The 27470-nt window shown below is 38.0% G+C and overlaps 1 protein-coding gene across 4 annotated transcripts in view; it reads right to left on the bottom strand.

Moving 5' to 3' along the window:
• EML4 (EMAP like 4) overlaps positions 1–27470 on the bottom strand; it is a 153991-nt gene that overhangs the window by 72111 nt on the left and 54410 nt on the right. For all 4 annotated transcript variants that reach the window (XM_010337475.3, XM_003926779.3, XM_074396462.1 and 1 more), the window contains exon 2: positions 11425–11607. In XM_010337475.3, the coding sequence (XP_010335777.2) occupies positions 11425–11607 (183 nt within the window). The remainder of the gene's footprint in view (positions 1–11424; positions 11608–27470) is intronic.

The raw sequence follows: 27470 nt of genomic DNA, 5'->3' as shown, positions 1-27470 counted from the left end.
TGTGGTCAGAAGACTCAGCATCACAAGATACAACAATCTTATCTACACTAAGAGTCAAGGAAAGATTTGGGAATAGAGAGCATTTTTAAAATTTTGGACTCAGTTTTCCCAAATGCACACGAGTAATATCTAGTACCTTAGGAAGTTCTATACATGGTGGTATAACACTGCATTTTTGTCAAGAATAAGATGGTAGAGGTCATTTGTATCATAATCACCTAAGGTACTTAATAGAGATTCGTAGGTCCTACATTATATTGAATCAATTAGAAGACAGGAAGGAGGAGACCTACTGCATTTATTTTTTGAAACCTCTTAAAAAATTTTTTTTACATGTAAGTTACATTAACCCCCAAATTATGCAAATATCACTGGTCATCAGACTTAGTTCTAGTATGTCAAACGAGTTACTTATTGTTGTATCAGTAGCTTTTTAAAAATTGTGGTAAAATAGTTCTAACATTTTAACCATTCGAAAATGACAATTAGTATATTTCAGTGACAATTAGTATATTGACAATGTTGTGCAACCATCACTACTACCAAGTTCCAGAACATTTTAATCGCCCCAAATAGAAACCATGTATCCTTAAGCAGTTGGCTCTCCACACTCCACCCCTCCAAAGAAGCCTCACCTTGCTTGGCTTCTTTCACACAGTACAATGTTTTCAAGGTTCACCATGTTGATTTCACTCTTTTTTATGACTGAAAAATATTACATTGTATAGATATACTGCATTTTGTTTTTTCACTCATCTGGTGATGACCATCTGGATTGTTTCCATGTTTTGGCTAATGGGAATACTGCTACCACAAACATTTGTGTAAAAATTTTCCTTTGAACACCTGTTTTCAATTATTTTAAGTATATACGTAGGAGTAGAACTACTGAGTCACAGTTGTTGTATGTTCAACCTATTGAGAAGCTGCCAAATACAGTGGCAGCACCATTTTACAATTTCACCAGCAATGTATGAGGGTTCCAATGTCACCATATTCTTTCCAACACTTGTGATTTTCAGCTTAAAAAAAAACTCAAGAGGGTATTAAGTGTTAAAAGTTTTGGTTTCATTGATTCTGTTTTTCTATTCTCTACTTCATTTACTCTGATCTAATCTTTATTTTCTTCCCTCTGCTAAGCTTTGGATTTATTATTTTCTTCTTTTCCAGTCTTTCTCTTTTTTAATTTTTTTTGGAGACAGAGTCTCACTGTTTCCCAGGCTGCAGTGACATGGCATTATCATGGTTCATTGCTGCCATGACCTCACAGGGCTCAATCCATAGGTCTACCTCAGGCTCCTGAGTAGCTGGGACTACATGTGCACACCACCATGCCTGGCTATTTTTTGTTGTTGTTGTTGTTGTTATTTTTTGTAGAGACAGGATTTTGCCACATTGCCCAGGCTGGTCTCTAGCTCCCAGGTTCAAGCAATTCACCTGCAACAGCCTCCCAAAGTGCTAGGATTATAGGCAAGAGGCACTGTGTCCGGCCACAAATTATAGGCATATTTACCATTCCTTTACCAATGCCTCAAATGGCATATCAACTTCAACTGCTCAAACATTTTGGCTGCTTTAAGAATGGGCTTTCTTCTTAATAATGGAGGTATACAAGGTCTTCAAATATTCTAGATAAAAGTCCTTCGACAAACACATGTCTGGCAAATATTTTCTCTTATTCTGTAGCTTGCTCTTTTATTTTCAAAAGAGTCTGAAAGAACAAGATTTTTACATTTTGATGAAATTCAATTAATTTTTTCTTATCGTTTATGCTTGTTTGTATGCTACTTAAAAAATCTCTGTCAAACTCAAGGTCACTAAGATTTTCTCCTATATTTTCTAATATAAGTTTTAGCCCTTCCATTGAGGTCTATGATACATTTTGACTTAATTTTTGTTTATGGTGTGAGATAAGAGTCAAGGCATTTTTGTTTTTTGTCCTTTTTTTCCCCCTGACATATGACCTTAATAACTATTGAATTAGCGTTGAAATAACTCTTGAGCATGGTGCCTAGTACATAGAAAGTACTTAATATCAAAATGACGAATTGGCTGCATCTTCACTACCAAATTCCTCTTGCGGATTATGCTGAGTTTATCTCAAGTCTCTCTTCTTGCAGTTTTACCCTACACTATGGTATCTCTACACTGTGCCAGAATGACCTAACACATGCTAAGCATCTTTGACTTTAATGCCACGAAATGTAATATGCCCTACTATTTTAAGTATCATTAGAAAGAAGTATTTCTTATTAGAACTTTAAGATGCCATCAATTGTAACATGCATTGTAATTTCAAAGACATTAAAATGTTAAAAACAGGCATCTTGGACCAATGACTGCAAATCTGCCTGTCAGTTCTCAGCTTAAGATTCTTTAATGGCTCTCCACTACCTTCAGGATGAAAACTAAATTCCTTAACAAGTAAGTTCTAAGAAAATGTTTTACTATGGGACCTACCAGTCTAGGTTCATTTCTTGAAAAATTTCACACTCTGTACTTCAGTTTATTCTGAATTCCTAAATTAAGTACTTTTTACTCTTCTGAACTTTTGCACCTGGATGATCCTTCTCTCCAGCATATGCTAGTCACCTCTGTTTGCCTAAACTGAAATATATTCATCATCCATGTACCAATCAAATATTTACTCAGGATCAATTATAATCTTAGTCTTATGTTTACAAAGGTGTATAAGGCAGTCACAGACATCAAGTGATTCAACATCTTCAAGGAGAATCACATTGGCAATGGAAGCATGCAGTAAGTATAGTTAACAGAGAGACATCAATGGAGTATCATGGAAGTACAAAGAAAGGACACGTAATTCCATTAAGGATTAGGGACACAGAACTCAAGGAAGGCTTCCTTGAAGAAATACAGAATAAGGCCTTAAAGAATAAGAAAAAAGGCCAGGCATGGTGGCTCCCGCCTATAATCCCAGCACTTTGGGAGGCAGAGGTAGGCAGATCGTGAGGTCAGGAGTTCGAGACCAGCCTGCCCAATATGGTGAAACCCTCTCTCTACTAAAAATACAAAAATTAGCTGGGCATGGTGGTACACACCTGTAGTCCCAGCTACTTGGGAGGCTCAGGCAGGAGAATCGCTTGATCCTGGGAGACAGAGGTTGCAGTGAGTTGAGTTTGTGCCTCTGCACTCCAGCCTGGGTGACACAGCAAGACTCCGTCTCAACAACAACAACAACAAAATAGCCAGCTGAAAGGGAGGAGGTAAGACACTGGGATCCTATTGCAGTATGTGTAAAGGAACAGAAACACTCTAACAGCAGAGTGAGTGTAGGTATTTGTGGCATTGAGTGGCTGTTGGTGGGGAGACAAAAAGCTCCTTGATGTGGCCAGGATATAGAACAAAAGAGGGGAGAGTTCAGATAGAAGAGTTCAGTGGTCTGGCGCGGTGGCTCACACCTGTAAACCAGCACTTTGGGAGGCCAAGGTGAAGAGATCATGAGGTCAGGAGTTCAAGACAATCTGGCCAACACAGTGAAACCCGTCTCTACTAAAAATACAAAAAATTAGCCAGGTGTGGGGGTGTGCACCTGTAATCCCAGCTACTCGAGAGGCTGAGGCAGAAGAATTGTGTGAACCCAGGAGGCAGAGGTTGCAGTGAGCCAATATCACGCCACTGTACTCCAGCCCAGGCAACAGTGCGAGACTCCCTCTCAAAAAAAATTTAAAAAATTTAAAAAATTAAAAAAAAAAAAAGAGGCAAGTAGCATTAAGATGATGCAGATTTTTTTCTATAGAAAATAAAGAAATCACTAAAGGGTTTTATGCTGAAAAAAAAAAAAAGTTCAATTTACATTTTAGAGAACACCCTCTACAGGCTTCCCAAACTACGGCCCATGGGCCGCCTGCGGCCCCGAGGCCATTTATCTGGCCCCCGCCGCACTTCAGGAAGGGGCACCTCTTTCATTGGTGGTCAGTGAGAGAAGCACAGTATGTGGCGGCCCTCCAACGGTCTGAGGGACAGTGAACTGGCCCCCTGTGTAAAAAGTTTGGGGACGCCTGCTCTAGTAGCTATGTGAAGAACAGATTTTAGGCTAGTGGTCTAAGAATAAGATGGTGGGGACCTGAGACAAGAGCTAGGTAGTGTGAATGAAAAAGTGAAGAAAGTTTTAAGAATCACAGTGGAAACCATCATAATGCCAGGTTGAAGGTCAATGAAAACTTTTATACTTGATCATGACATGAGAATGCTAATCACTATAGTTTAGACCCCTGGATGAGAGACTCAAGTAGATGACCTTACTGACATCTTAATCTGACAGTTCCTAATTATGAATAAATTTCGGTGTACTGTAGACAGAGTAAAGTTATCACTAGGAACTGCTGCACATTCCAAAGCTCAAAATCTGAAATCTTTCTGGCTACTCCCATACGTATTAACTTCTTATTCTTGCATCTATCCCAACCAGTCTCTCTAAAACTGTAATTTTCTTTTATCACAACTACTTCTTTCTATAACTAACTTCTTCTGGCATTCAATTTACAAACAATTAATTGGTTTGTAAACTGAAATTGTTTCTCAGCTAGCCTTGGGATGACTATGTTAGTGACTGTCCCTGCTTTCAAATAGTTTATGATCTATTGGGAGCAACAAATATATATGCCAAAAGACATGAACAAAAAAAATTCAAAACAATTCCAAAAAGAGGCAAAAAATAGATCATTTTCAAGAAATATTTCTGAGGCCCTTAATATGGCTAAAATTTTGATCAGAAGAAGGGTAGAGATAGTTGATATTCCAAATCTTTTATTTATCTCTAATTATCACATGCCTCATAGCTCCAACTGTATACTTCTACTCTTCATTTTCAAACTCTTTGTCACTTCTCTCAATCGGTTGATTACTCTTGCTTCATTCTTTGAGAAGACTGAGAACTACATGTACTCCATCAAATTCTGTCTTCTCCATTTGGAATTTTATCTGTATACTCTGCCTTCCTCTTATTCAACAGGAAGATGTACCCTTAGGCCTTTGAACTTGTGTATTTTCAATGGAAATGACAAGCATTTGACTGTCATACAGAAATGACACTCTGTAAATGGTAATTCCTACCTGGTCTGAGGCAATATCTGCCAATATACAGTCATGCACTGCATAATGCCATCTTGGCCCATGATGGACTGCATATACAACAGTGGTCCCAGAAGATTCTAATACCATCTTTTTACCATATCTTTTCTGGTGTTTAGATTTGTTAGATACAGATATTTACCATTGTGTTACAACCGCCTATGTAACCTAGGAGCAACAGACTATACCAGGGGTCCCTAACCCCTGGGTCACAGACTGGTACCGTCATGCAGGGGGTGAGAAGCCAGCAAGTGAGTGAAGCTTCATCTGTATTTACAGCTGCTCATCATTGCATTACCGCTTGAGCCTGGCCTCCTGTCAGATCAGCAGCGGTATTAGATTCTCATAGGAGCACAAACCCTATTGTGAAGTATGCATGTGAGGAATCTAGGTTGCATGCTCCTTATGAGAATCAAACGCCTGATGATCTATTGCTGTCTCCCATCACCCCAAGATGGGACCATCTAGTTGCAGGGAAACAAACTCAGGGCTCCCACCAATTCTATATTATGGTGAGTTGTATAATTATTTCATTATATATTATTATGTAATAAGACTAGAACAACAAATGTAATATGCCTGAATCATCCCAATACCTCCTCCAACCCACCCCAGTCTGCAGAAAAACTGTCTTCCATGAAACCAGTCGCTACTGCCAAAAAAGTTGGGGACTGCTGGGCTATGCCATACAGCCTAGATGCATACTAGGCTATACCATCTAGGTTTGTGTTAAGTATACTCTATAATCATCAAACAAGGACAAAATTGCCCAAAGATGCATTTCTCAGAATATATCCCTGTTGTTAAGCAATGCATGACTATACTTGTATACACAAAATAATGAGACATTCCTTTATCCCCTTCCATAATTACCAGTCATTTTAGTGTAAGGGTCCCACCATGGAAATTCATACCTTCCTAAGCTGATGAATGTAATGTGCTTATCAACAACATTCACAGCAAACGTATGATAATCCCTTCTCCTCCCAAATGTTGCTTGGAGCAGGAGCTAAATGATATACATCTGCGCCTTTAGAGTATCCCAGATTTTACATAATTAGCAATGTTTCTTTTGGAGAACTGACTCCTACATTTCAGTTTTGTCTTTGGGTTCTTTCATTTCTCAAGTGGCAATTACAATGCTTCAGACAGACTTAACCAGTAGTTTTCTGATTTAAATGACTGCCACCTTCAGATAAATTTAACTTTTTAACTTCTGTATCATTGTGTACTAATAGCTTGTCTTCACACAAGTGTTCTCAACTTACATTCATTTGGTCACCCCAAGAGGTCCTAATGAGTTTCCCAGGCACCAGCTGTGACATAATTCATCTTCCTGGCAGCCAAAACTGCCAGTGTTCTCTGGGCCTTCCCTTTTGCTCTGAAGTACAGGTAATTTTTTTTTTCTTTTGGCAAGAATTCAGCTGCAACTGGTGCATATATTATGAACATATGCCGTCAAAAGGAAAGAATTCTCTGACAGAGGAGAAGGTATATAAAAAATTTAAGTGACTGGCCACCTTAAAAACTAATGGGAAAATTTTCTCAGTCAAGTGTCCTGCACAATTTACTGAAGAAAAAACAGGGCTTAGCTTTAAATACTGCTGGCACACTGGAGAAGATAAACTAAGACAACTAAATATATTGAAAGGTTAGGTGTGTTTCTCATTTTGGCATTTACTGAATGGTAATACTACTATGAAGCAACAGAGCAGAATTTCATTAAGCCCTTAGCACATACATCGTTAACATTTAGTTTTGGTCATATCTGATGACAACTCATGTACCCGCTATATCGCCACCATCTAGCAAAATCATGATAGCTGTCTTCAGCAACAGGGAAGCTGACCTGTCCCTTGACCCAGTTTCTAAAAGTGTTCTACCCTCTTCATCCATAAAAATTTAATTTGACCTCTAAAGAAAAATCCTCTAGAAAATGTAAACACCTTAAGATGATAATGATCATTTTCCTGTCAATAATTTATGTGATACTGAATACTAAATACTAATTTCACAAGGGGCTAAAAAAAAAAAAATCACACATAAAGCTGTCTACAATATAAAAAATAACTTTTTAATTGAAGAAAAAATACAAATCCCTACAAACTAAGTCCATTTTTAATGTTATAAAACACTTGATTTATTTGAAAATAATTTGCTTAAAATGTTTGTTCCAAACTTTCTTACCATTAATTTATTAATCCTGTTTAATATCAAAACTGAGATGATCTATTTTAGGCGGTACACAAATGTCAATAGTGAGGTCACTTAAATTCCAATTGCTTTCCACAATATACTATATATAAACTCCAAGATAAAGCTGTTCAGAGTTGCCAATAACATGAAACTTTACATATGTTTTTCTCTCAATATCTTAATATCAATATTGGAAACATAATTAGGCACATTTTTCCATTAGAGGGAAATACAGTAATTAACTATTAACATGAATTATGCTCATCTATGAAGTAATTATTTTCTCAAATTATTATATAAGCAATACCCTCATCACTTCATAGACTGCCTGTGTCCCAGGTAACACAGTAACTCAAATAATGAACCACCTTACTATATTATAAAACAGCAAAGTTAATTTGAAGTAGAATTTTATAATCAATTGGAAAAAAAAAGTTATCTCTCTAATTAATTGGGTTACTAAAAAGAATTAAGAGTTAGTGTTATGTGAAAAGAAAAAGTTCCAAGGAGATGGCTCTGTGGCTCCAGAAGTGGGTAATCCTTCACTAAAGAGCCATGAACAAAACTGATCCTAGACTCACTTTAGAGACACAGAAATTATGACTAAGGATAACTAGAAAAGGACCAGAAAGGACAACTTACAAAAACATAGGTTCCTGGGGAATAGGAATTATAGCTAGTTAATTATAGCTAGTATTTATATTTCATGACATTGAGAAGTAGGTGCTAAATAATTCACGTGTCATATAAAATACTGTGTAGATGCTGAAAAAAGCAATCTTTAAATTTCTTTAAAATATTTCAGAATTTGCTTTACTGAAATATCTTAGATAAAATATGAGAGAAAAGAATCTTTAAAATTTTTCTCAATTTAAATAAAATTACAATGTACTGTTGTTTCAGCATATTAAAAAGATTTTGGAGACCAAAGCAGATCACTTGAGCCTAGGAGTTTGAGACCAGCCTGGGCAACATAACAAGATCCTGCCTGTATAAAAAACAAAAAGGTTTTAGCAGGGCATAATGGTGTATACCTGTAGTCCTAGCTACTCTGGAGGCTGAGGAAGGAGGACCACTTGAGCCCTAGAGTTTGAGATTACAGTGAACCTTGGTGACAGTCTCTTAAAAGGTTAAAAAAAACAAAACACTAATATAAGCTATTTAAAATAAGCTTTTAAAAATGTGAATGGCAATCAAATGTATCATTTTTCTATTAAAGGTTTTAAAATACTTACATGTAGCCTCACATTCTGAATCTCTATCCGATAGATAAGAAACTTGTTCTCCCCTCTCTACACAAAGCTTATATTCCTTATAAAGCCCATATACATTAACTGATCTAGCTCCTTGTTGTACTCTAAAATTCTAAAATCCTCCTATAAAAATCAATTTATAACCAAATAAAAACTTTTTCTGGCTTGATCTTGGCAGTCCTCAAAATAAACAAATAATGCATAATGTAACTAACATCACTAATCAAGGTGGTTTCTAACAAGTCTTTTGCCAAACCTTCAGGTCCCTTAGTTTGTCATGGACATATTTATCTTACTCACTAATGAAGAAGATCAATCCTGCCTTTCATCTAACACTCCACGGTAAATACACAGACCCAGAGTACATCAGGCTGAGAGGGAAAAGAGTGGGAATCACAAAATGGGGCAGAATGATATCCACCTTTCCTCCACAATAAGTTTCCTGCCTCCACACCCTCAAGGTCTCTCAGCATTTCTTTCAAATATCATACAGTCTTCCATTCTCCACTTTAACCATTCCAAACATATATTCCCTTTTTGCTACCACTGAGGACCTATCTTTGCTCCTAAAGGTTATCAGTGTTCTCGATATATATTCACAGTTGTCAGGGCTAGAAGTTGTAGTCCTCACAAGACAGTGATAGCACTGAAACTTCCAACCCTGACAACTGTGAATATGTATCAGACTCCACTCAGTTGCATCGTTCCATTGCATTTTAGAAGTATTACTCTTCTTTCTGTTTAAGACTAATAGTTTCTCACTTGCTCTAAGATCCCTTCTTAAATTCTCAGGATACTTGCCTCATCAATTACCACCCCATTTCCCCATATCGGTCTTCTTTTCTGCTGCCTTTTTGTCCTCAACCTATCTTTGTGCTCAAGTCCATCACATATTCAAAAAAAAATTTTTTTTTTTTTTGAGACGGAGTTTCGCTCTTGTTACCCAGGCTGGAGTGCAATGGCGCGATCTCGGCTCACCGCAACCTCCGCCTCCTGGGTTCAGGCAATTCTCCTGCCTCAGCCTCCTGAGTAGCTGGGATTACAGGCACGAGCCACCATGCCCAGCTAATTTTTTGTATTTTTAGTAGAGACGGGGTTTCACCATGTTGACCAGGATGGTCTCGATCTCTCGACCTCGTGATCCATCCGCCTCGGCCTCCCAAAGTGCTGGGATTACAGGCTTGAGCCACTGCGTCCGGCAAAAATTTTTTTAACTAATTAAAACTGGCCTCAACATAGCATCCTCTCCTAGCTATTACCACCTTCCTCCACTCAGGTGAAGTTTTTGAAAGTGGCTGTATTTGTTGCTCTCAATTCTACAATTCTCCTTAATTGTTGTTTCTCAAAATACTGGTATTTGATTTGCAATTCTATTACTCAACTAAAATTGCTTTTGGAGAGGTTTCTAATATTGCTGCAAATGCCAAATCCAATGGTGATCTCTCAGTCTTTATTTGACATCTCTGTAGCAGCTGACAATGTGAATCACTTTTTGTGCTATGCTGAAATGTTGGAGCTCCCAATGGAACTATCCCAGACTGCCTTCTCATTTTACATCCACTATGGCATCAACTATCATCCATAAGAGGAACATTCCGAAATTTTTGTTGCTAGCCAAGACTAACATATGAGCACTAGATCCATATGTAATTCAGCTACCAATATATATCTCTACATACCATATACACCCCAAACAACATTCAGAAACTGAATTCACAATCTTTCTTCTAAATCTGCTTCTCATTTGCTGGTTGGCTGACTGCACTACTTCCTAATCAGTTAGAATTTGGGAGTTATATAAAATTCCTCTCTAGGTTAATAATTTACATTGACTTACTGCAGTAGGAAGGCAAACCAATAAATGTCCTCACTTTCCCATTGCCAAAATGGGCATAAGTATGCCTATCCCCATCTACTCTACCAATAAATCAGTAAGAGACATCAAATGATATGTTCAAATACTTGATTAATCTGAGGTAATTACAAATTCTTTCTCAGTGGTTGAAGAAAGAGAAAAAGCACACTATATCTGCTCCAAACTCAGACCAACAGGGTCTTGATGACTGTTTGGCTCAACTTTGAAAACTCCCAATACTGAAAAGTTAAAAGTCTCACTGTACTGAGATAGTAAGCTTCAGAGCTTAAATGAATTTTTTCAGAATTCTGCTAATGACCACAGAGGGCTCAGAATAAAGCTATTTAACCTATAATAATTTTAATTATGTTTCTGTGTTGACAACATAATTAATTTTAAAAACACATGAATGCCTACCAACTATATTCAATATGAAATGAGAGAAACAAAAAGATGATTCAGTTCCTGTCCTCAGTAAACTTATCATCTAGTTGGAAGATAGTAACTTCACACAAATACCATAGCATAAAAAGCCTGTAAGTATAATCAGTAGATTATACAAAAATTCTTAATTTTAAATAATAAAAAATAAACCGTCAGGCCCAGGCAGGCAGATCACGAGGTCAAGAGACTGAAACCATCCTGGCCAACATGGTGAAACGCTGTCTCTACTAAAAAATACAAAAATTAGCTGGGCGTAGTGGCACGCGCCTGTAGTCCCAGCTACTCGGGAGGCTGAGACAGGAGAATTGCTTGAATCTGGGAGGTGGAGGTTGCAGTGAGCCGAGATCATGCCACCGCACTGCAGCCTGGTGCCTGGCGACAGAGCAAGACTCCATCTCAAAAAAAAAAAAAAAAAAAAAAAAGAATAAACTGTCAGAACTTCTTGGGAATTTAAAAAAAGCAAACAGAAAACAAACTATAATCACAAGTAATCCATAAGAAAAACTAATTTTATATTTCCAACTTCAACTTTCAAAGAAAATGTTGCAAAAAGCAAGACTTCTTACTTTACAACACAATTACCTTTATTTGAGACTGATTTTTTCACTGAGGCCACATGATCTTCCGAGATTGCAAGACGCCTCAAAACATCAGCCAATGCTGCCTTTAGCACAGTGATTTCATCTTCTTGTTGCTGAACTCGTGACTCAAGAGCTGACAGGCGATCTTGAACATCAGAAGTACTTGCAGCAGAAATACTATCATCTATAAAATAAAATATGGAATATTTTTAAGTAAACTGCTTGAGAAATAATTTCTGGTAACAAAAACTATCCCAGATAAGACTTTCAAAAGATGAGGAAAATTCTGGCCAAGTGCAATGGCTCACGCCTGTAATTCTAGCACTTTGAGGGGCCAAGGCAGGCAGATATCTTGAGGTCAGGAGTCGGAGACCAGTCTGGCCAACATGTTGAAACCCCATCTCTACTAAAAATACAAAAACTAGGGTGTGGTGGTGCACACCTGTAACTCCAGCTATTTGGGAGGCGGAAGCACAAGAATCATGTGAACCCCAGAGGCGGAGTTTGTAATGAGCCTAGACTTTGCCACTACACTCCAGCCTGGGTGACAGAGCAAGACTCCATTTCAAAAAAAAAAAAAAAAACCTCCCACAACATACCATCATGTTGACACACATTAACTTCTATAAAGATTTTCATAGCTATCTTAATTTAAAATAATAAAACATAATAAATTTGACAAATAATTAAAATGATCAAAATTTTTCCTATAGTCAAATTTCCTCTTTTATTATAACATCATCTTAATGTGTTTTCTCACAAAAATGTTTCCTAAATATATCATTTTGTAGACATCTGGAAACTTACAAGAGAGCAAACCATTCAACCTTTCTTAATTACATTATTATCATAGTTCCCTATGAAAACAGAAAAGGAATATAAGTCACTTCTGTTTTGCTTTATGTATCAAATAGGGAGTCCATGCCCCTAACCAACAATGATGAGAAAGCACTCTTTACTTCTACCTTTACTATTATACTCTCCCACACCTCACAAAAGTCAGTATTGCTATGTAATTAATGAAAGAAGTTTTGCTGCTCCTTCTCTCCTCCTAACACCACAACCTCTCTTAAAAAAGGTTTTTATGAAGTACATACTTAATATTTTGCCTTATGTATTTAACAGCAACCACAGAAAGACTACTCAAATAAGGCTTAGCTATAACAATTACAAGTCCATAGCAATTACAAGGACTTCCAAAGTTAAATAACTTTAGACTATACTACTGATTTGTTGGGTCAATCAGAATCTGAACATATGGAAACATCCATTGCTATTGGTTCATTCAGTAGAAGCAGGAAAATCCAGCGAAATAACTGTTAAAAACATCCGTGGCTTACAATGAAGGGAAGTTTTAGATTTTAACATAAGAGCTGTTTGGACCACACCGGGATCATTTAGATCATTGTTTCAGTCATTCAGACAATAAGGCAGAATGTACTCTTTTTTTTCTCATACTGAGATAATATGCCATGGAACTTCTTAACAAATTCAAAGTTTGAGTTAAAAAACCATTATAGCATTTAAGAATCAAAGCTAGCCGGGCAGATCACTTGAGGTTAGGAGTCTGAGACCAACCTGGCCTACACTGCAAAACCCCATCTCTACTAAAAATACAAAAATTAGCTAGCATGGTAGTGGACACCTGTAATCCCAGCTACTCAGGAGGCTGAGGCAGGCGAATTGCTTGAACCCAGGAGGTGGAGTTGCAGTGAGCTGAGATCCTGCTACTGCACTCCAGCCTGGGCGAAAACAGCAAAACTAAAACAAAACACCAAAGCTATCACCATTACATTATGGGACAGTAGACAATGTTCATATTTCATATTTAAATCATATACACCAACAGACCTCCCATGAATACATATGTACTCTCTTCTGTCTTTACTGGTATTTCACTGAGCATCTTAACTTTAAGAAGTACTGGTACTGAAGGAAAAGCTGGATTTCATCTTTAATTTAGACCTCAAATTCTGGTTCCAATATTAACTAGTTACATAATCTTAAGCAAGTTATTTTAGTTATTTGAGCATTAATTTCTTCACCTTTATTTTATTTCAAGACGGAGTCTTGCTCTGTCGCCCAGGCTGAAGTGCAGTGGTGCAATCTCGGCTCACTGCAGCCTCTGTTCCCCGAGTTGCAGTGATTCTCCTGCCTCAGCCTCCTGGGTAGTTGGGATTACAGGCGTACACCACCACACCCAGCTAATTTTTGTATTTTTAGTAGAGATGGGGTTTCACCATATTGGCCAGGCTGATCTCGAACTCCTAACCTCAGGTGATCCACCCACCTTGGTCTTGCAAAGTGCTGGGATTACAGGCATGAGCCACTGTGCTCAGCCTTCTTCATCTTTAAATAGCATTGTTATAAGGAGGGTGCCTAGGATATGTACAAAGTACAAAGGTAGAATCTGAAAGCTTTGAGCACATTTGTTACTTAAAGGCAGATGTGTCCAACACCGAGATGCTTAAGAAAGGATAAGAACAATTCAGTATCTTGCCTTAGAAATTTTTATATTTTAAGTCTTTTTCACTTTCAAGGTGGTCTAGCTGAATTCTAGCTGATCTACATTCTTCCTAAGTATGTTAGACTTTGGTCATTATTCTTTCTACCCAGAATGCTTTCTTATTCTCTTTCTTCTGACAGGAAGAATAGCAGCCCCTGTCTTCCGTGAAACCCCACCATATTTCTTGGTCCTAATAGGGCTGTCAATCTAAGATGTCTCACTTTTCCTTCTGCCCCCCATACTATGAGACTGAACCATATAAAATGGCCTTTTCAGTTGTAAAAATATTACTATTAGAAATTTCAGCTGGACATGGCAGCTCACAACTGTAATCCTAGCACTCAGGGAGGCAAAGGTAGACAGATTGCTTGAGTCAGGAGTTCAAGACCAGACTGGGCAAGATAGTGAGAACCTATCTCTACAAAAACAGAAAAAATTACCTGGGCATGTGGCACACGTTTGCAGTCTCAGCTACTTGGGAAACTGAAGTGGGAGGATCACTTAAGCCCAGGAAATCAAGGATGCAGTGAGCTTTAATCATGCCACTGAACTCAAACCTAGGCAACAGAGGAAGACCCTGTCTCCAAAAAAAAAAAAAAGGACAGACAGAATTTCATATGGCTCAGTCTAATACTACCACAGGAGTAGTAGTCATAAGACATAGTCTAGGCCAAATGAAGCCCTCTCAAATTTCCCAGAGGCAGAGTTATAGCCCATCCTCTTTGGTTCTCCAGCTACAAGGATGTCACCCTAGGACTGTCAAAAATAAAGGTGGCTCTAACTACCTTGACTTCCAGTTCTAGTCTCTGAAGCCTTGGCCCGTCAATTCTGAGAGCTACTCCAATATTCCTCCCAGCTAATTATGTTACCTAATAAATTCACTTTTTGTAAGCCATTATTTATAAACCAACGACCCTGATTAAGTCAGTAAACTATATGGGTATGTTTCTAAATTGTTCTCAATTCATGAAAGATGAGCTATACCTTTATATTATAATCACAGATAAAATACTTATTTGAGTTTTATAAACATATAACCTGCTTAATTATTTTTGGAGGACAGCTGAGCTACTAGATCATCAGACTATAATGTCAAGCTTAGAGTGCTGGGTTTTAGCACCAACTTGGTAACTTTACCTTCAGCAAACTTTTATTTTTTTTAAAAAATGACTAAGGTGTTTAAATTGTGTGAAACATGAATAGTGACAAGAAAGGTGGTTCAGCTTGTAAAAATCCTACCACAACCTGATAGACACTGTGAGAGGACATAAGAACAATTTTTCAAAGGGCATAACAAGTACAAAGTTAACCATTAACAATGCTCTACATTTATATTATGCTCTTCATATTTATCTCAGCCCCCGCTCCCACACTAGATAGATATATTTTATATTGGAGGAAATAGCTCAAGAAACTAAATAGCTTGCTCAAGGTCACCAAACTAATCTAGATATGTGAGACTCAAACATAGGTCTTTTGACTCTCAACTTAAGTGCCCTTTATTCTATTCCATGCTGCATTCTAACAATAATCACATGAGGACCAAACAAATACATCCTTTCACAAAGCCACTGAGGGTCTTTAAACTACTCAGTGAGTTAATCAGTTTTTTGTTTCAAAAAGATCATTTTGGTTACTGTGTGAGAATAGACTGGAACAGGATAAGGGTAAACCCAAGAACAGACAGGAGGCTACTATAGTAACCCATGTGAAAGGTGATGATGGCCTATGTTAGGGTTAAGATGTTCAAGTGTCTCAATTTCTCCAGAACAAATATGTCTCCTATCTCAGTACAAATATTATCATAATGCCCCTTTCACTCCCAAGTTCCCTGGCTTGAATGATCAATTACAGGATCACAATAGCCAAGGCAACAAGCAATGGCAATGAAACAGAGCATAGTAGTTATCACCAGAGTTCCTCATAGCTCTAATTCCTCCCTGTCTAAAATCTTGGCTTTTAATCCTTTCAGAGGCATGAATTTCTTTGAGAATGCAGTAAGAGCTGTGGTAGAATAGTGCATGAACTCTGGTATTACGCTAACTATATAAATGTTTGCTTTTTTTTTTTTTTTGAGACTCACTCTGTTCATCAGGCTGGAGTGCAGTGGTGCCATCTTACTGCAACCCCCACCTCCTGGGTTCAAGGTATTCTCCTGCCTCAGCCTCTGTTAGCTGAGGCTGGGAGTAGCTGGGAGAACAGAGGCATATGCCACCGTGTCTGACGTTTTTTTTTTTTTTTTGTACATATAGGGTTTTGCCATGTTGGTCAGGCTGGTCTCAAACTCCTGACCTCAAGGGATCTGCCTGCCTCAGCCTCCCAAAGTGCTGGAATTACAAGTGTGAGCCTCTGTGCCCAGCCATCTGTCTGCTATTTGCCAACTCTGTGATTGCTTTCCTCATGTGTAATTTACTCATGTGAACTGGCACTTACCTCAGGCTTGGGATAATTAAATAGTCCACAGCATGATCATATAGGGTGGTTTCAATAAGTTACTATCTTACAGTGATGTTCTTTACTGCATTGTTTATTTTTGCCACAAAATTAGAAATGATCTAAAGTCTAAGGATGAGGTTAAATAAGCTATACGTCCATACTATAGAATATCATGTAATAATTTAAAATAACAGTATAAGCTAAAAATCTGAAAGATCTATAAGATGACTTAAGTGGAATAAGCAAAATGCAAAACAATATGTACTGAATAATTTATTTACAGACACACACACCAAAACACACTTTTAAAAATTAACACAAAAAACATACACACAAATGTATATATAATGTACACAGAAACAAGTTGTGAAGTATACACATCAAACTGATAACTGGGTTACTTCTGCCAAGGAAGGTGAGATTAGAAAAGTGGGAAGCAAGACAAATTTTTGCTTCTCAGTGTACATATTCCAGTATATTATTTGAATTTCACAAAAATGTGTATTAATTTATGCCTTTTAAGCTAAAATGCATTGCTTCTGAAGCTTAACGTCTTAAAACAAGTTTCCTCCAGTCACAGTGTTTCAATGTTATAAGGAACATACCAAAGTAGAATACAAATAACTTAAATCTCTGTCGTAATTACTAAAACAAAAAGAAACATTATCTTAAAGTCCAACAACTCCCTCATCATTTTATAAATAAATGAAGACTCTGAAAAATCAGGTGAGTTACTCGTGGCCACACGGCAAACTGGAGTCAGAGGTCCTTCCTCTGATGACTCTATATAATCCACTGCTCTTGTTCTTTCCATTTTGAAAACTTTGCTCTTTTTTTTCCTCTCAATCTCTAAAATACCACCATTCTCATTCACAATAAACTAAGAATATAATAGATTAGAATATATCTATTTTCTGAGGGCTATTAACATTCCCTTTTCTTAATCCAAGTAGATTAGATCATTGTCCTAATATACCCCCTTTTTATAGAGTAGGAGTATAAGCTAAAATAAGTAATCCCCCTGCTTTTTAAAAATTTTTGTGCCTTCTCAAAATAGTTTCCAGCTTTGAAGGTTAAAATATGAAATAACAATGAATTCTCTAGCATTCCTGAATTCATTAAAGAAAAAAAGAAAACAATGAAGAGAAAACAGAGATCAACAAACCTCTTACTATCAGTCTAATCTATTTACTGGCATAAGTCAGTCTCTTTTTAGAAGTACAAGGAAATTTATATGTGACTAGTAAACTTTATATTTTAAAATTTAAAATGTTACAGTTTAGGCCAGGCACGATGGTTCAAGCCTGTAATCCCAGAACTTTGGGAGGCTGAGGTGGGCGGATCACGAGGTCAGGAGTTCCAGACCAGCTTGGCCAACATAGTGAAGCCCCGTCTCTACTGAAAATACAAAAAATAAGCCAGGCGTGGTGGTGAGCACCTGTAATCCCAGCTACTCAGGAGCCTGAGGCAGGAGATTCGCTTGAACCCGGGAGGCGGAGGTTGTGGTGAGCAGAGACTGCACCATTGCATTCTAGCCCAGGTGACAGTGTGAGACTCCATCTCAAGAAAAAAAAAAAATTACAGTTTAAAGAATACAATGATAGCTATTCATTATGCTTTTATTACACTGAATCATAGTTAACTTCTTTTCTGAACTGTCGAGAAATATGTGTCATCTTTGCAGAGATAAGTGTATTTTATTTTATTATAAATATCCAAAAGTTGGCAATCTAGTATCATATCAGAATGAGACATGCTCACACATTCTAGTATCTTTGGGTTTTACTGGTTTCATATCTTTCTAAAACAGAATACTTACTACCTTGTTTTCTTACTGGGGGCATACAATCATAATGTAACCACTTCTTGGTGATTCAGTCTTCATTTAGAATATTAATTACTATGATGCAAGCACTGTGGTGAAATGATGCCCTAAGGGCTTTTATATTTCTAATTAAATAACTGAGCATCACGGCTCAGGCCTGTAATTCAGCACTTTGAGAGGTTGAAGCAAGAGGATTGTGTGAGCCAAGGAGTTCAAGACCAGCCTGGGCAACCTAGGGTGACCCTATCTCTACAAAAAAAAAAAAAATTAGCTGGGGGGTGGCAGTACACACCTATAGTCCCAGCTACTCAAGAGGCTGAGGCAGGAGCATTACTTGAGCCTAAGAGGTCATGGCTGCAGTAAGCCATGACTGTGCCACTGCACTCCAGTCTGTGTGACAGAGAAAGACCCTGTCTTTAAAATAAATAAATAATAATTTTTTAAAAGTTAGCCAGGTGTGATGGCACATGCTTGTAGTCAAGGGGCTGAGGCAGTAAAATTGTCTGAGCCCAGTTCAAGGTTGCAGTGAGCTACAACTGCATCACTATACTCCAGCCTGGGCAAAACAATAAGGCTCTGTTGCCAAAAATAATAGTGATAATTAGTATTACATTTTCAATTTTCTTTTTTTGTAGAGATGAGCTCTCACTATGTTGCCCAAGCTGGTCTTGAATTCCTAGCCTCAAGCAATCCTCCCTGCTCAGCCTCCCAAAGTGCTGGGATTATAGGCATGAGCCACGGCACCAGACCACATTTTCAGTCTTCTGATCCTTTTACCTTTCTCCTTACCTCTTTACAGTTAGGATTAACTATGCCTAGCTACAGCAATGCTCCCTTTCCAATCTAATTTCCTACATTATGAGATATTGAATAATGAAGTTTTCTGAACTGTTGATGTGAAAATTATCTAAAATGAGGACCTCTTCTGTTTTAAAATTGTATTACAGGGTGAGTATCCTTTATCTGAATTGCTTAGGACCAAGTGTTTCAGATCTCAAATTTTTAAGATTCGGGAATATCTGCACATACATAATGAGGTATCTTGGGGAGGGGATCCAAGTCTAACAACAAAATTCATTTATGTTTCACATGTATCTTATACACCTGTCCTGAAGGTAATTTTACACAATATTTAAAAAATGATTTTGTGCATGAAATAAAGTGTACACTGAACTATCAGAAAGCAAAAGCGTAACTATCTTAGACACCCACATGGACAACTGATTGCTGTTTGGCATAACCATCATTCCGGACTCTGAACTCATATGCTACCAATAAGTAATCACTTTCTAAATACTTAAGTAGTTAACAGGAAAATGCAAGACCAACTTCTCCTCTTCCTCTTCCTCCTCAACTTACTCATGTTGAGTAGTTGAGATGATGAGGAGGAAAACATTATGATGATCCACTTCCATTTAATGAATAAATGAATTTTCCTATGATTTTAATAATATTTTCTTTTCTCTAGATTGTAAGAATACAGCATATAACATATATAATACATAAAATATGTGTTAATCAACTTGTTACCAGTAAGGCTTCCGGTCAACAGGAGGCCATCAGTATAGTCAGGTTTTTGGGGAACCAAAAGTATATGTGGATTTTCGACTGAGTGGGAGAGAGAGTTGGCACTCCAAACTCCCATGTTATTCAAGGGTGAACTGTGTATTAAAGCCTGTATCAGCCAGGGGCAGTGGCTCATGCCTGTAAGCCCAGCACTTCGGGAGGCCAGGTGGGTGGATCACGAGGTCAACAGATTGAGACCATCCTGGCCAACATGGTGAAACCCTGTCTCTCCAAAATAAATAAATAAATAAATAGGCCGGGCGCGGTGGTTCAAGCCTGTAATCCCAGCACTTTGGGAGGCCGAGGCAGGTGGATCACGAGGTCAAGAGATCAAGACCATCCTGGTCAACAAGGTGAAACTCCGTCTCTACTAAAAATACAAAAAGTTAGCTGGGCATGGTGGTGCGTGCCTGTAATCCCAGCTACTCAGGAGGCTGAGACAGGAGAATTGCCTGAACCCAGGAGGTGGAGGTTGCCGTGAGCCGCCATTGCACTCCAGCCTGGGTAACAAGAGTGAAACTCTGTCTCAAAAATAAATAAATAAATAAATAAATAAATAAATACAAAAATTAGCTAAGCATAGTGGCGCACGCCTGTAGTCCCAGCTACTCGAGAGGCTAAGGCAGGAGAATTGCTTGAACCAGGAAGCTGGAGGTTGCAGTGAGCCAAGATCATGCCACTGCACTCCAGCATGGCAACAGAATGAGACTCCATCTCAAAAAAAAAAAAAAAAAAAAAAAAGCCCGTATCTTCACCACACACAAAAATAAAATCCAAGAAAATTAAAGAATTAAAGGCAAAATTATAAAATCTTTAGAAAATAACTGCAATGCCTTCATATCCTACAAACAGCAAGAACGGAAAAGTCCTTAAAAAGATACAAAAAGAACCATAAAATACTGACACTTAACTAAAATAGAATTCAAATGTTTTGCTCTCCAAAAGACATAATAGGGAAAGCAATCCATAAACATGGAAAAGATAGCTGTAACATATATAAATGATAAAAATTAGTATCCAGACTGAGCATGGTAGCTCATGCCTGTAATCCCAGCACTTCAGCAGGCCAAGGCAGGAGGACTGTTTGAGCTCAGGAGTTTGAAATAAGCCTGGGCAACATGGCACCCCTATCTCTACAAAAAATACAAAAACTAGACAGCATGGTGGCATACACCTGTAGTCCCAGCTACTCAGGAGGCTGAGGTGGGAGGATGATCCGAGACCAGGGAAGTCGAGACTACAAACAATTCAATAGTTGGTCAAGGCTTTTGTCAGTCTTTTGAAACACCTCATAGAAAAGGAAACATAAATTGCCAACATACACAAAATATGAGGCTCAAGCACCTCATTAATAATCTTGGAAAGGAAAATTAAAATCATCTGAAATACTATTTTATACATATCAGACTGACCAAAAATTTCAAGCATGGTAACATCACGTGTTCCCAAAGATATGGAGGGATACAAACTCTCAAACATTACTGGTAGAGAGTAACCTGTTTCAATGACTTTGGGGGGGAGAGGGTGGGAAACCTTGGCAATATCTAGTACAACTTAAGACATACGTTTCCTATGACCCAGCAGTTCCACTGTTACCCTGACCTAGAGCAGGAGTCAACAAACTTTTCTGCAGAGAGGAAAACAGTTAAATATTTCAGGCTTTCCAGATCACACAGACTATGTGGCAAACTACTTAGATGCCTTTGTAACACAAAAACAGCTATAAATATGTAAATGAATGAATGTGGCTATGTTCCAATAAAACTTCATTTAATAAAACTTCATTTGTAAATCAGGTGGTCTCCCAGGCATAGTCTCCCAGTCTCTGCTGTAGAGAAACTTCTGCAGACATACATACACCAAAAGACATGTCCAAGAATATTCACAGCAGCATAGTTCATCATAAAAACAAACTGGAAACAACCTAAATATCCATCAATTGTAAAATGGGTAAACTGTGATATTAACAATCAACAGAATACCAGGATAGTAAAAATAAACTATGGCAATATGCAACATCATTTTGAATCTCGGAACATGATGAATGTAAAGAGCAAGTTGGGTGAAATTTTTTTAAAGTTCAAAAAAACATATAAAAAGTAAATAATACAATGTTTAAAATAAAACTACTGAAAAACTAAGAGAATGATATACACAAAACTTATGACAATAGTTACTTCTGATGGTTCTATGACAGAGATAGGGTATTGAGACACTCACACATAATGGAACATTTATGTGATTAAAACATGTATGATACTTTTTAGGGAGGGGGAGGGAAGTTCAGTGATTTTTCTCTTCTGTAAAAGTGGATGGGAGATATGATAACTGGTCTACATTACTGACTTACTTTATTCTTTGGAGAACAATGAATCCACTTTGTGAATTAAATTCCAAAACAAAAATGACGTTGTATTTCCAAAGAACCCTGGGTTTTATGGCATAAAAACAACTAGACTAGATGGGTCTTTATGACAGTTTTGAGGCCTAATGGTATGACCCTAAAATTAGTCATTTACAAACCTATGGAAAAAAACAGTCCTTCGTTTCAAAAAATTATATGATATGGGATAAAATATCATCCCAAGAACAAATAAGTTGTTAAAAAATTTGAAATAGTCTCTGATTTCCCCTTCCTAAAGCACTTATGCTGAGACACTGCGTAGCCCTTATTGGTTAGAAAGGTAATGGCAGAAGATTAGGTTAGATTAGAGAAGCTAATGTGAGTGAAGACTATGAGAAACCAATAACAATACCACATAATGTGTATATTTATATATATATTTTTTTGAGACAGAGTCTGGCTCTGCCACCCAGGCTGAAGTACAGTGGCATGATCTCAGCACACTACAACCTCTGCCTCCCAGGCTCAAGCAATTCTCATGCCTCAGCCTCCCGAGTAGCTGGGATTACAGGTGGTTACCACCATGCTCCGTAATTTTTTTTTTTTTGAGACGGAGTTTCGCTCGTCACCCTGGCTGGAGTGCAATGGCACAATCTCGGCTACCTCCAACCTCTGCCTCCAGGGTTCAAGCAATTCTCCTGCCTCGCCTCCTGAGTAACTGAAATTACAGGTGCCCACCACCATGCCTGGCTAATTTTTTGTATTTTTAGTATAGATGGGGTTTCACCATGTTGGCCAGGCTGGTCTCAAACTTCTGACCTCAGGTGATCCACCCGCCTTGTCCTCCCAAAGTGCTGGGATTATAGGCATGAGCCACAGCACTCGGCCGAGACAATTCTGTTTTTTGTTTTTTTAAATTATACTTTAAAAGTTCTGGGGTACATGTGCAGAACGTGCAAGGTTTGTTACATAGGTATACACATGCCATGGTGGTGTGCTGCATCCATCACCCTGTCATCTACATTAGGTATTTCTCCTAATGCTATTCCTCTCCTGGCTCTCCATCCCTCGACAGGCCCTGGTATGTAATGTTCCCATCCCTAGTCCATGCGTTCTTATTGTTCAACACCCACTTGAGTGAGAACATGTTGGTTTTCTGTTCTTGTGTTAGTTTGCGGAGAATGATGGTTTCCAGCTTTATCCATGTCAATGCAAAGAACATGAATTCATCCTTTTTTATGGTTGTATAGTATTCCACATTGTGTATGTGCCACATTTTCTTTCTCTAGTCCAGGTGTCCCCAAACTGCGGCCCCCTGAGGCCATTTATCCGGCCCCCCACCGCACTTCAGGAAGGGGCGCCTCTTTCATTGGTGGTCAGTGAGAGGAGCACAGTATGTGGTGGCCTTCCAATGGTCTGAGGGACAGTGAACTGGCCCCCTGTGCAAAAAGTTTGGGGACGCCTGCTCTACTCTATCATTGATGAGCATTTGGATTGGTTCCAAGTCTTTGGTATTGTGAACACTGCAGCAATAAACATATTCGTGCATGTGTCTTTCTAACAGAATGATTTACAGTCCTTTGGGTATATACCCAGTAATGGGATTGCTGGGTCAAATGGTATGTCTAGTTCTAAATCCTTGAGGAATCGCCACGCTGTCTTCCACAATGGTGAACTAATTTACACTCCCACCAACAATGTAAAAAGGTGTTCCTATTTCTCCACATCCTTTCCGACATATGTTGTCTGCTGATTTTTTAATGATCACCATTCTAACTGGCATGAGATGGTATCTCAATGTGGTTTTGATTTGCATTTCTATAATGACCAGTGATTATGAACTTTTTTCAAGTTTGTTGGCTGCACAAAAGTCTTCTTTTGAGAAGTGTCTGTTAATATCCTTCACCTACTTTTTGACAGTTTTTTTTTTTTCTTGTAAATTTAAGTTCTTTGTAAATTCTGGATATTAGCCCTTTGTCAGATGAGTAGATAGCAAAAATTTTCTCCCATTCTGCTGGTTACCTGTTGATAATTCTGTTTTTGATGAAGTTTTACTTAGACATCACAAAAGCAAAAGTTAAGCTTAATTATGCAATTTTTGATGTATTATTAAGAGAAGCACTTTTAAATTATTTTCCATTAAAAGATGCTGTTTTATATACACGACCATCATTGTTGAGGCGAGAACAAGTTGAGCAAAACCTACTCTGTCCTCTCAACTGGAATATATCTGTTTATAAAGTCAGTTTTTTGTTTTTGTTTTTTTTCATAGTCTCACTCTGTTGCCAGACTGGAGTGCAGTGGTGTGATCTTGGCTCACTGCCACCTCCGCCTCCCGGGTTCAAGCAATTCTCTGCCTCAGCCTCCTGAGTAGCTGGGATTACAGGTGCCCGTCACCATGCCCAGCTAATTTTTTTATATTTTTGTAGAGATAGGGTTTCACCATCTTGGCCAGGCTGGTCTTAAACTCCTGACCTCATCATCCACCTGCCTCGGCCTGCCGAAGTGCTGGGATTACAGGCACGAGCCACCGTGCCCGGCCCAAAGTAAGTAGTTTTAAGTGCTTTATACAAGAGTGTAAGCAAATGTTTATGACATTACTAACACATATATTTAAAGGGAAATGGAGGCTAAAGGGGGAAGCAAGGGATCTAGATTCATTCCTAAGTCCTCAGACTTCTTTTGTCACAAGTTTGAGAGACAGGTTTGAACTCACAGGAACAGAGAGATACGTTACCTGGTCAGAAATTCTTAAGTGTAGAGGAACCACACACTGAAGCAAGACCAGGCAAGCTGTCTTCCATCCTCACCACCTATGTTGTAAGCAATATAAACCAGTTCTGTCTATATTTCCTACCACCTTCCCAGATAGTTCCAAAGCAAATTCCAGCTCTCTAAATCTCACAGCATACTTTACATTCTGAAGAAATCTTCCCAGTCCAGATGGCCTACCACACAAACCACTACTACGTTGGCACAAATAAAACTTAAGATAGTTCTCCTGCCCTTTTGCTCTCTGAATTAAATAAAGTGTTCTATATTATAAAAAGAGATAAACTGAAGGAGAGGGAGCACAGAGCACACAGGCAAAATCAGGCAGGATACAGACAAAAAACCTGGGCTGCTTGGAGGAGTGGCTAAAACCCAGGCGGCAGAAAAGCATGAGTTAATGCACTACAAGAATATTCACAACAATAATTTGGTTGTTCTTGGGCACTACTTTTCTGATCTTCTTCAAACTGGTTAGCAGTAAGGTACTTTACTACACTGCTTCAAAAACAAAACCCAGGCCGGGCATGGTGGCTCAAGCCTGTAATCCCAGTACATTGGGAGGCCGAGGCGGGTGGATCACAAGGTCGAGAGATCGAGACCATCCCGGTCAACATGGTGAAACCCCGTCTCTACTAAAAATACAAAAAACTAGCCGGGCATGGTGGCGCGTGCCTGTAATCCCAGCTACTTAGGAAGCTGAGGCAGGAGAATTGCCTGAGCCCAGGAGGTGGAGGTTGCGGTGAGCCGAGATCGTGCCATTGCACTCCAGCCTGGGTAACAGGAGCAAAACTCCATCTCAAAAAAAAAAAACAACCCAGTTTTTGCCTTTTGAAACTGAAGCACGAAACATGTCAGTTTCCATAAAAGAGCTTAAAGTCCCTGAAGTATTTTTTCTAGTAGGAAATAAACAATGTGCATACAAAGTAGCAAGTCATATTTCCTTTTTAGTTTTATATAAAATGAAATCCACATGAACTGTAACTAAAGGAATTATCACTTTTCACTGATTTTTAAACCAAAATATTAAGATCATGGGTGATTTATTACAAACATTTTGCTAAGTTAATGAATATAATTAACAATGAGAGTCATTTTTCTTAATTTTCCAAGTTGTTTGAGAATATTAACTGCAGTGCTAATATTAAGTAACCTATAATAACACACAATTTAGAGCTGGTCAGATAGTCCAGTTTTATACCACCCATGCTTACAAATAATGTCAACTTGTAAGGAAATTCATATTATAAATATCTTTAGTAAAACCAGATGATAATGAATGGAACATGTATTTATTCTCCTATAACTATTTCTAAAGTTAAAGAATAAATTTGTGAGGATAAGCATCAAAACAGAGCTATCAGTGGTTTATCTCTTTGTTGCTTTTAAGCTTTACATTTGTACTTATTAAATTTAAACCAATTCAAAGTAAAATATGAACAACATGACTGCTATACATGCACTAAAAACTATTGTGATGATGAAACCTAAACCAAACTGAACATGAAGAGCTGTGAGCATGAAGTGACTGAGATAAGGATCAACAGCAAAAGCTGGTAAGACATCAGAATGAGGCAAAATGATTCAGATTAATACTACAAAAGGCCTTTACAGAAAAGTAGAAGCCATCAAAAGAGTGCTTCTACATTAAGACTCAGGAAAGAACTTCTCTTTGGAGTAATAACTGGTACAGATTCATCAAAGTATAGGAGTTACCTGAAAGATTAACAGGAATGAGGTGGATTGGGGAATATGTAGTATGTTTGAAACATTACAGGCTAGGAAGGAATTCAAATTCCTGCTACTGACTGGTTAGAGGCTTGAAAGCAGACTGCATGTTATTATACTTCTCTTCAATCACCAGACAAATGTAAGGCCGTAGTTTTATCATTTAGCTGTCAACATATATGTACTCTTCTTCACAATAAATGGACCCAAATTAAATGACTGCTTAGAGGCTCCTAATGTTAGAAGGGCTGTCAAGAAGTTCTGTAACAAAGTGCTTTCTAATTAGTATATCAAAAAAGGTCCTCTTGTACATCAAAGTATATTGGGCTTTTTTCCCACCTCCTCCTATGTGTATAGTGCATTACTAATTAGTATATTATGTACCTTGGGCATTCTTTCTTCTCAAATCAAAACCTAATTTCAGGCAAAAAGCTTGTGGGACCCAGTCTCAGCTGTTTCTATGATTAAGAATCATCTTCTTTCTTTTCTATTACAGTCAAATCTTCTTTCCAAAAGGCCTAGTCATCCAAGTGCTTAAAATTAAAAAAAAAAAAAAAAAAAAAAAATGACTGCCAGAAATTTATCTGCCAGAAATGAGAAATAAAGGGATAATTTTAATAGATGATGAGACAGAATTGATGGAATATTGATTAGATGAGGGGATAAAAAGTAGAGGAAGATCCCCATGTTTCTATTTGGATGACTGAATAAATGTTCAAACATTCCTGATAGAGAACAAAGTAAAAAAAAAAAAAACAAAGAAAACAGGGTGGGGAATGGAGTAGAAGAATGATGTGCGGTTTTGGATATGCCAAGTTTGAGGTCATTATAACAAAACTATACCTACGTCTTGGGCTTAAGATAGAGGCCTGA

The sequence above is a fragment of the Saimiri boliviensis genome, chromosome 1 (assembly GCF_048565385.1).
Source record: "Saimiri boliviensis isolate mSaiBol1 chromosome 1, mSaiBol1.pri, whole genome shotgun sequence".
Taxonomy (NCBI): Eukaryota; Metazoa; Chordata; class Mammalia; order Primates; family Cebidae; genus Saimiri; species Saimiri boliviensis.
The sequence above is the reverse complement of the archived record's forward strand: the minus strand, read 5'-3'. Positions and strand labels throughout refer to the sequence as shown.